General features: G+C 46.2%; 1 protein-coding gene across 1 annotated transcript; it reads right to left on the reverse strand.

Moving 5' to 3' along the window:
* Positions 1 to 6,655: 6,655 nt before the first annotated feature.
* On the reverse strand, positions 6,656 to 9,892 carry LOC133912929 (protein LOL3-like). The gene is made up of 7 exons (XM_062355913.1): positions 9,657 to 9,892; positions 9,247 to 9,360; positions 7,716 to 7,829; positions 7,454 to 7,563; positions 7,275 to 7,352; positions 7,115 to 7,186; positions 6,656 to 7,021 (listed from the first exon to the last, which is right to left on the reverse strand). Exons 2-7 carry the CDS (start codon positions 9,356 to 9,358, stop codon positions 6,980 to 6,982), a joined length of 528 nt encoding a protein of 175 aa, XP_062211897.1. The 5' UTR covers positions 9,359 to 9,360; positions 9,657 to 9,892; the 3' UTR covers positions 6,656 to 6,979.
* Positions 9,893 to 10,752: the final 860 nt, after the last annotated feature.

Raw genomic sequence — 10,752 nt, forward strand, 5'->3', positions numbered from 1 at the left:
TACGTGCGAGCCACACAGTCCTCCATGTATTTCTCTCAGCAAGTTTTGCCCTTCTGCCTGGGATATACATCGCAGCATAGGTGCACAAACTCCCATCTTGTACAAGTTGTCCCCCACAATTTTGTAATTCCTGGCTCTCTGGGCCATGCGCTTCGCCTCGACATTATCTTCGGGCTCATAGTAGCCGTGAAGATAAACCATTATGGGAGAGCACCAATCTTCGCTCTCAGTTATAGCGACTGAGTGTGCCTTCTGCGAAGGGACCTCTACAACTGGCACCCTCAACTTCTGATAGAACACATCTGGCGGTATTGGCAGATTTTGTACCGCGGCCTTTGCGAGGTCATCTGCCTCGAAGTTGTTATTTCTTGATATACTCTTGATTGTGAATCCCAAGAAGTGCTTTTCCATGCTTCGAACCGCTGCCATGTATTTAACAAGCTCTATCTCTTTTGTCTGAAATGTCTTGTCAATTTGGCTTGCTATTACTTTAGAGTCCGTCTTTATCAATACCCTTCGGGCGCCCAAAGCTCACGCCTTGCGAAGGCAAAGGAGGACTGCTTCGTACTCCGTGACGTTGTTTGTTGCTCGAAACTTGGGCCTGGCGGCGTATCTCAATTTCACTACCAAAGGCGAAGACAGTATAGCCGCCACACCTGCGCCCTAAGCCCCCAAGCTCCGTCACAATATGCAATCCAGACCGGGTCTAACAGTGCTTCTGTTGGAGCTTCGCCTTGTGGCGTCCAATCTGCCATAAGGTCCGCTAATGCTTGAGACTTCATCGTTGTTCATGCAATGAAAACTATCATGAATGGTGCGATCTCTGCAGCCCATTTTGCAATCCTCCCTATAGCTTCATGATTTTCAAACATGTCGCAAAGGGGTAGGGAGGTGGGCACTATAATCTTGTGAGCCATAAAGTAATGGCAAAGCTTCCGCGATGCCATTACTAGTGCGTAGGCCACCTTTTCCATTTCGATGTAGAACCTCTTTGCGCCCGCCAAAGCCTCCGACACGTAGTATACCGGAAATTGTTGTAACTTGTTATTTTCTTGCCTTTCTTGCACCAGTACGGCACTGACTGCCAAAGGGGATGCTAATATGTATAGCAACAACTCAGCCTCGGGATCAGGGCTGGACAGGGCCGTGAGCTTCGTTAGATATTTCTTCAAGTCATCGAAGGCTTCTGCTACTCCGCGCCCCATTTGAATGGGTTAGAGCCTTTAGCATTTTAAAGAAAGGTAGGCTTCGCTCGGCTGATTTTGCGATGAACCGGTTTAGCACTGCCAACTTGCCTGCCAGACGCTGTGCTTATTTCCTGCTCTGCGGAGGTCTCATGTCAATTATTGCCTAAATTTTTTAGGGTTCCACCTTGATGCCCCTTTTCGAGACTAAGAAGCCCAGCAGCCTTCCAAACTGCACCCCAAACGCGCATTTTTTGGGGTTCGGCTTTAGTCCTGCACTTCGTAGTTTTTCAAAAGTTTCCCGAAGGTCTTCGAGGTGGTGGTCCTTTCTGACGCTTTTGACCACTATGTCGTCGACGTATGCCAAGACATTTCGCCCTAGCTGTGAATTCAACACTATTTGCACCAACCTGGCATAGGTGGCGTCAGAATTCCGAAGGCCAAAGGGCATCCTTACAAAGCAATATATGCCGAAGGAGGTTATGAAACTTATTTTTTCCTCATCCTCCTTTGCCATCCAAACCTGGTGGTATTCAGAGTACACATCTAGAAAACACAACATCTCTCAGCCAGCAGCAGAATCTACCAGCTGATCAATTTGTGGTAGTGGGAAGTCGTCCTTCGGACAAGCTCTGTTTAGGTCTGTGAAATCTACACACATTCTCCACTTGCCATTACTTTCCTTAACTAGCACCGGGTTTGCCAGCCACTCCGAATGTAATACTTCGTGCACCATGCCAGCGTCAAGCAACTTCTGCACTTCAGCCTTAGCTGCTTCTTCCCTCTCTTTTGAAGCCTTCCGAAGCTTTTACTTCTTTGGCTTCGTATTTGGGTCTACATTTAAAGTGTGTTGAATGATTTCTCTGCTGACTCCTTGCAAATCCTTCAGAGACCAGGCGAAGATACATTCGTTGTTGCGAAGGAACATTATCAATCTTCGTTGATCTTCTTCTGTGATTTCTGCCCCGATAATGACTATTTTGTCTGGCTTGTCTGGACACAGCGACACTTTCTTGGTCTGCCCTTCTGATACAGCCTTCGCCATTTTGTGTACATTCGGTTGCTCTTCACACTCTCAAAGATCCATCGAAGGTCCAGCCACTACGTGGACATTTCGCCGACCTGGAGTAATTCCCACTTCAATCCTACAGGCCACCGGTTGATCTCCGAGCACTATTATGACACTTCCAGGACTGGGCATCTTCATACACAAATATGCATGGTGTGGTATTGCTCCGAATGCATTCAGGACTCCTCGCCCGAATATTGCATTATAGGGATAGTTGATATCGACCACATCGAAGGTAATGTCCTCCGTTCGGAAGTTTGACCCTTCACCAAATGACACCGGGATTACTATCTTCCCCAAAGCATTGATTGCGTTTCCCACGAAGTGTAGTAGTGGGGACCAAGCCTGGTGAAGGTTACTTCGCTGCAAACCCATTCTGTCGAAAGCATCGGCAAAGATGATATCTGCCGAGCTTCCGCCATCAATCAGAATTCTGTGCACTTCATTTCCTGAAATGTTTGCCGTAGCCACGAAGGCGTCCGTGTGTGGGTAATCTAGAACCCTCATCTCCTCCTATGAGAAGGTAATGGGCACATTGGACCACCTTGAATGAACATAAGTTGGCCCTACACCAACGTGGTTAACCCTTCGCACATATTCTTTTCGTTGCCTCTTTGATTCTGTTTCCTAATTTGATCCTCCAGAGATTACCAACACAATGTTGTATCCACAGTTTACTGTGCTTACCGATCTGCTGGTCTTCGGGGGGGGGGGGGGGAGGGCTTCGATCGCTGGTCTTGGTGGAGGCGGAGGTAGCTCTCCTTGGAAAGCCAACTGGTCTAGCTGGGCCGAAGTTACATGAATATATTGTTGTGCCGGCGCAACCATTGGTCGCCACTGGTTAGCAAATGTTGTTCTTGGGTTGCAGGTTTGATTGTTTTCCCATGCTTCGCCATGCCTAAACTGTGTGGCATGATGCACGATTCTTGCATGATCGAATGATTGCTTTGCTAAGCTTTCTTTCATTGCCATGACATGTGGGCACTGCTTAGTCCTATGACCAGCACCTTCGTCATGTAACTCATAGTAGAATGTGGCCAGGTCCTGCGGAGCCCGTCCACCTCGGCCTCTGACACTCTGGCCTCCTCGAGTAGCCCCACCTTGCACTTCGCTTATCGCCTGGGTGACTTTGACTGGTCCGAAGTCCATCTGGTTGACTTCTTTTTGCTTCGATATGTACTCGAACGCTTTGACTTTTCTGACATGCTTCGATCTGTCTCTGGGGTGTCCAGTGCTTGCTTCTTTGGCTGATGCATTTGTCTTTAGTGCTTTTGAAGCTGCCATCCCATTCTTCCTCTGAAGGTGATCTAGCTCGGACCTCGCGTACTCTTCCATCTTATTGAGGAGCTCTTGTACGCTCCCTGGCCTCTTTCGTGTAAGCTTTTCTGCCAGAAGCCCTCCTTTGATGCCCTGTATAGCGGCATCAATGATGGTGTCTTCGCTCAAGCCTTTCGCTTGGCAGCGAATGTGTACGAAGCGATGCATATAACTCTGCAGTGTCTCCGTTGGCTGTTGCTTCAGCGCAAAGAGGTCGCTGGTGGTAACCTTGTCCGCTCAATTTCCTTGAAAATTGCTATATAGAGCATTGCACAGTTGCTCCCATGAATAAATGGATCCTGGAGGCAAAGCGGAGTACCACGACCTTGCTATCCCTTCGATGGCCAATACAAAGGCCTTCGCCAGTGTCGCGTCATCTCCTCCAGCGGATTCAACTGCCGCCTCAAAACTCATTACAAACTCTCTCAGATCTGACTCTCCATCAAACATTACCACTCTAGGCATCTTGAAGCCCGAAGGCCACAGCTGGTTCTGCAAGCCAATGGAGAGCGGTGACTCTGGATCACCCGCGCACAACCGTCGCCGAAGGTCCTGCGTCGATCGTGTTATGACTTCTGATGGAGTCATGTGGCGAGCTGTTTCATCTGTGCGATGCATCATGTCGATCTCTTCTTGCATTTTCTCTAGTGTTCTTCTGGTTTCTTCTACTCGCCGGCGATATTCCGCGGCCTTCCGACTTACTGCCAAGCTATCCAGCATGCGCTTTTTCTACGCAATCTGCCACTCCAATTCTTCGGCTTCTAGCCTGGCTGTTCTTTCCTCTTCTATCTCATCTTCATCTTCATATTCTCCGAAGTTTCCCAGGTCATCCCACCCTTCTTCAAAGTGCGCCTTTCTTCGCTCTTCTGCCGAAGCCTCGAATCGGGCGCGAACATTAGCTTCTACGCCTCGCACTGCTTCTGTTGTGTCTTCATGGATGGCTACTTCATGGCTGTCTCCGTTATCGCCCTGGGGCACCACATCGACACCATCATGTTCTTGGCGGTCGCCGAAGGCTCCGCCGGTCAGAGCGTTGCTCGGGCCCGGCACCGCCGAAGGGGGCGTTTCGGCCAAAACCCAGGCTGGAGCCGGGCGCTCCGGCAATATCTCCGATGCACCGAGTGGCTTTGTCTTCTTTTTAGGTGGCATAACTTTGGTCTATTCGATCCCCACGGACGGCGCCAACTGTTGGGACCTACATCCCAAAACAAGGAGGGTATTCGCCCAGAGGAGAAGCCGAAGGCTACAGAGTGTGACACGTGTTTAGAGGGTGAAACAATCTTAATTCTTCTGTCACCTCGGTTACAGTATGATCCTATTTATAGCCTGTACTCAACCACTCCACGCTAGGATTTACAGTTTCACCCCCTCAACTGCCACATTCCCGGTATATTCGGGGGCATTATGGTACCATCAAGTACATCTGCATAATTACAACTATACCCTGAGTGACTATGCGGGCTTCGACATCCACCAGGCACTTTCGGCCAGTCCCGGCGCTGCACCACGTGTCACCCTTCGGTCTCCACCCGAAGGTTCACCAGGATCTTCGCCCATCCTAACCCCCGGCACCGTGGGTCGACCTTCGGCCTTCGGCCGAAGGCACGCCAGAGCCTTCGCCTACGCTGGCAGGTGAAATCGCAGATCAACCTTCGTCCTCCGACCGAAGGCTCGCCAGAGCCTTCGGTTGCACTTCCTGAAACAACTGCAACATTCATCAGTGCCCAGCTACCGGCGGACTTCGACTTGCCATCCAAACAAGTACGGAATATCATCCCCCAACAAACGGTAACCACTATATTTTAAAAATAACAGAAAATACCTATCAGTACCGATCGATAAAAATAAACAGGCACTTATACCTATCAGGCTCGGTGGGTACGGGACCAGCTGGCTCGGCACTAGCAACTTGGCTTTGCCAACAGGGTGGTCTGGTCTGGTCAGAGCCCAACCAACACACGTACGGACCAACGCAAGAGCGTGTGCACAGTTGGGTGATGAAAGGGCTTCAGATGGGAGGCACTGTATGGCTATGTTCACCAAATCATTGTCTGGCAAGGAAGAAACTACCATTGGTTACCTTTATGGTGCACTTGGGAGTCCACTTCATTTTTTGGTAACAGAAGAAAAAGAAGAGAGATAAGTGAAGGAAGAGAAGAGTAGCTCCCTTGCTTCCCCTGCCTCCGCCATTGTTGTCTGGTGTGGCGAACAAACCAAAAACGGAAACATTGGAGCGAGCAGTGTGGCTTTCTGATCGTAGCTTGAATTTCCCCTCGTATGCGCACCGAGTGGATGGTTAATTCGAAGCAGTTCAGCGGGGGTTTTATGTCCTTTTCATGTTGCTTTCTACAGGCTGTTTCTACTTTCCTTTCCAGAGGCTGTTTCTTTATTTTCATTTCCAGAACGAGCGGGCTTTAATTTAAATGAGTGACTAAACAATTTATGAAACCCATTTTGATATTTTGCAAAAAAAAATGTTCATTTTTTTCTATGTGATTAGTTGAAACAACTTTTATACGCACGTACTCGACAATTTACGAAGCATATTTACCAGTTTGCAAAAACACGTTCAACATTTTTTATATGTGACTTGACGAAACAACTTTCATATGCACTCAACAATTTATGAGAACCATTTCAACATTTTGGAAGAACACGGTCAACATTTTTTATATGTACGATATGCTGAGAAATTAAAAAACTCTCATATGCACTCAACTAGTTAAAAAGTTGACTAAACAATTTAGGAAACCTATTTCGCCATTAAAGAAAGATCAGTATTTTATGTAATTTGATAAAAAATCATATGCACTTAACAATTAAAATATTTTGAAAAAAGCTTAGTATTTACCATGTGAGTTTTTGAAATAATATATCTGAACTGTTGAAATAATGTAGGGATCAATGACGTCCTAAAAGGAAGTAAATTAGAACACCTAACACTAATCGGTTCCAATTAGCAGTCTATTAAAACCACAAGACGGGTTCGGAAGCAAGCAGTGAATGGATCTTGACCGCAGCAAAAAGATGAATGTTTATATCAACTGAAAGACTCCAGTGAGCTTGCCCACATATCAGCAGCTCCTTTAATCCAGAAAATTCCTTTTTTTTATATGCACACGGTACACGTATAACAGTAACACACTATCAACAATAACAACACAAACTAAAAAATCGTGCACCAATGCATGTATAACTACATGAAACTATGCTATCATTCCCCTCGACTGTCTGATCACACGGTGATGTTTAACAAACCTCATATACATACAAAAGAATTAATAGAGTGGTGTATTTTTGTTCCTCAAGGACAACCAAGCAACCAATAACTGGATAGCACTGTACTGCATGGTATTTCCGACTTCTGATATAGAATGCAGAACAATGATGTACAAGTGATGGTAACACGTTACTTTTTCCCAGTTGTGACTCCAACTACAACGTTGCTAACCTGTGTTAGTGAATAAACGTAGTTAAGCAAAACAAGGTTTGAACAGCATTGCAAAAGATACAGTTCAGTAGATTGAGGTAGAAAATATCTTACCAGTTTTCCCTTTTCATCAATTGTCACAGGGTTCTCCACAACAACAGTTACATTCTGTGGTTGAGATTTAGGCTGCACAATGAAAACAAAAAGGTGATAAATCACTCTTATATCTCAAGAACGATTTGTTAGACCATAAATTCAATTGACGTGGACATACAACAGAAGTAGATGATGCACTATATGAAGATCCACTTGATGTCGGCCTTGCAGATGGCGAGGGTCCCACGGTATTTATCTGAGATGCAGAACAAAGGTTATTCAAAATTCAGTAAATTCTGACATAATACGTTAATTGCACTTGCATCATAAGTTGGCGGGGAATGAGGCTTAACGTACTCCAGTAGTTGTGATATAATTGCATATGGCACATTTTACTGAATGTGCTCCATATGGATACATTAAAGTTGTCCGGCACTGGCCACAGTTCACATGAGCTATATTATTCACTGCACAAAAGTGAAATTACTAAAAAGTAAGAAGGGATATCCTTTTAAACATAGTACATACGTGTTAACCCATTTACGCAAAGCGAGGCTGAAAGCTCAAAAGTAGTGAAGTACAAGGCAGAAGCAGGGTTGAAACAGAATAATTACTGTACCTGGTCTGACAAGATTGACTGTATTGCAACATGAACATCTCACGGTGTCTGCATTGCGAGTATACATCAGCAAAGTTCGACAACCACCACATATAAGCTGAGCCATTTCCAGTCCTGCATTAGAAATTTAAATTACTCTATAAATACATCAAATTGATGTGTCAAGCACTATGAAACAATCATAAACCACATAAAGGTAAATTGGTAAGACCTTTCAAAATGTTCCATGCAAAAGGGAGAAAAGCTCCCTTGGAAAAAGGGAAGGTAAAACATACTATGTTATATTATAAGATTTGCCTCAATTCAAAACCAACAATGAACAGACTGCATGGTTTTAGAAGATGACTGGAGAGCAGAGGATAGTGCACAAAGAGTCAGTAAAGGAGACCGAGGGCCTGTTTGATTAGGCTGAGGTTTTTGGCTTTTGGCTTTTCTGGCCTTTGGCTTCTGACTTCTAACATTTTGCTGTTTACTTTTGTAATAAATTTTTAGCTTCTCAGCACACCAAAAGTCAGAAAAGCTCCTATCAACTAGCTTCTTAATTTTTAGTTCATTTCTTCAGAGGCCAGCTTTTCAGCATTCCAAAAGCTAGCTCACGGCTGGGCTGTTTGGTTCGGCTTCTCAGAAGCCCAGAAAAGCCGAACCAAACAGGCCCTGAAGAGGATGATACATGATTTGTAGCTTGTGAAAAAGATAAGGCTTTTCACAAGAGCTTCAAGGGACGAGCTACTGATTTTCTAAAAGTAGGTACTGTATTTTTTTCACTGGCCCACCTTATAATAAAGGCAGGGTGAGAAAATAGGGATAAAAACATGCTGATGAAAGCAATCAAGGCTGGTGCAACATAATTTAGGAAGAACCTCCGAAGCTGGATAAGAGGTTGTGTTTCGATGCTAGGAACATAGAATCATCAACATAATACTTGCAACTGGACCAAATAAACAGTAATAACCCAATGAGCTGTATCAGCATCAGTCAGTTACCTAGAAACGCATGGCATGTATGCAATACCCACATGTATGTTACACAGACCCCACAGAGATGGGGGAATTGTCAGTGCTCTAACTTCTAAACAAAAAACTGGTTTTATCCATTATGTAGTAAGATTCCGACTTCTCTGCTTTTCATCCAGGAGGCCACAGGAACAGAAAAATGAGTGTAATCTAATCAGACTAGCATTAATCACACAGAAATACGAATGTCCAGACACAAGAAGTGAACAGTAAAACTAGGTATGGTTAAGCTTGAACTGAATTAACAACCGCATTTTCCAACCAAACTGGATAATGTGTATGTAGAGAGGATGAAGTTAATTGTGGCATAAATCATTGTCCACTCCGTTTTCATATGTGCTGGTAAACAGGTTCTCATAACATCTACCACATACCGCGAAACTTACAAAGTCAGGTGCTATATAATGTCAAAGTTAAACTTCCCTCTGCCAGACCACGATTGGTTGTGCACGTTCAGAGGCTATGATTGTAAACTCCCAGAAAGGGAAATAGCCGCAAAGCATGCGTCCAGCGCGTACCTGGTGGTGGCACGGTGGTGATGGCCTGGCACACCGCGCAGCAGACGCTGGGCGCCCCTCGCGGGTAGAGTAGAACGGTCCGGCAACCATGGCACACGATCTGGCTCTGCATACCTGCAATCGACGAAGAAAGAAACAGAAGGGGCACGAACGGAATGAGCCTCTGATTCCAGCAGAGAGCGAAATCAACAACGCAATATGATCATGGGACGATTCGAGCGACGTCCCCAGGACTCCGCACCGAATTAGATAGGGGCGACGGTGAGATCGATGATCGATCAACCAACCAAGGCGTACCCACCCTACCCTACCACTGAAGCCAAACGAGAACTAGCTAGTACGCGCGGATCCGCTCTCGATCGAGACCCCGCCAAGCCTGAGATGACGAGGTGGAGGACGAGGCCACTCACCGGCGTCGGTCGGGCGAGACTGTCCGCCCGTATCCGCCTCTGACGGCTCCGGGAGGAGAGGAGGGAAGAGGTCTGACGGCGTCGCTTCTGTCTTCTTCCCGGCGGCGAAGCGAGGGGGATTCGATTTCGGATTGGATTTGTTTCGGAGGGGAGGAGGCGGCCGTGCCGTGCGTTTCAGACTTTCAGGGAGGGGAAATAACGGAAAAATTGCTGCTGGTTTTATTACGCGCCGACGCGGACGCCGGTTCAGGTTGGGCGCCTTTTCTCTTCCTTTTCCTCCGGGCGGGCATACATTTAGCAATAAACCCCGCACGCCTTTGATTTTTCAGCTAGGTTACCTGCGCGTTAGTTACCTGCTTGTTTTCCAGACCTAATTCTCCGTTGTCGATTCCACGGGTCTTAACCTTGATGTTTTAAGCATTAATTCATCCAAATTATTTTTGCTCCCCATTTATCATTGTCATTAAGCCTGGCTTGGTGCTAGGTATAGCAAGTGTGTCTAAGATGGAATTTCCACGCTCTTAGCGTCGAGGAGTTAGAGCATATAATCGGATCCTTTGACGTAGCTAGAGCAACCTCCGGGAACAATCCGTCTCCTTTCAGTCGTCCTTGCAGCATCTGACATTTGCTTGTGTTTCCTAGCTGGGGATTCTGTTGCATGGCCCAAGCCCAACGCATCTAAGCCCAGTGCGGCCTAGGACCATGGGAGGGAAACTTAGCACCAATGCAGGCGTCGTGGAGGGAAAAAAAATCAATCATCGATCAATTTTGGCACGAGGAAAGAACAAAGCGTTCGACTTCCTCCATATCCCACGTCAGATTGCCTCTTCTTCGGTCTCCCTCGTCATATTGCCTCTTCTGTTGTCTCTCCCATCAAATTGGCTTGGAATTGGTCGAGCCCCCCCACCCCCCATCTCCCATCGAAGAAGTAATTGATTGAAGATCAGTTCTCGCATGCCATCAAAATAAATTCTGCAATCCTGAGATGAAAGGAGATGGCAACACAGTGCACCATGGATCCAATAAGTAACTCTATGCTTATTCTTTCTTCATATTTTGTCCACCTTCATCCATATATAGTTGCTTTAGGTACAAT

Source organism: Phragmites australis, chromosome 3 (genome assembly GCF_958298935.1).
Source record: "Phragmites australis chromosome 3, lpPhrAust1.1, whole genome shotgun sequence".
Lineage (NCBI taxonomy): Eukaryota > Viridiplantae > Streptophyta > Magnoliopsida > Poales > Poaceae > Phragmites > Phragmites australis.

Bases quoted from the DNA above. Each gene is read 5' to 3' on its own strand.
- LOC133912929 (XM_062355913.1), bottom strand. From the start codon at position 9,358: ATGCAGAGCCAGATCGTGTGCCATGGTTGCCGGACCGTTCTACTCTAC. The intron at 7,564-7,715 runs GTACAGTAATTA...ACTTTTGTGCAG, and splicing joins AGTCAATCTTGTCAGACCAG to TGAATAATATAGCTCATGTG. The intron at 7,022-7,114 runs GTAAGATATTTT...TCACTAACACAG, and splicing joins TTGATGAAAAGGGAAAACTG to GTTAGCAACGTTGTAGTTGG.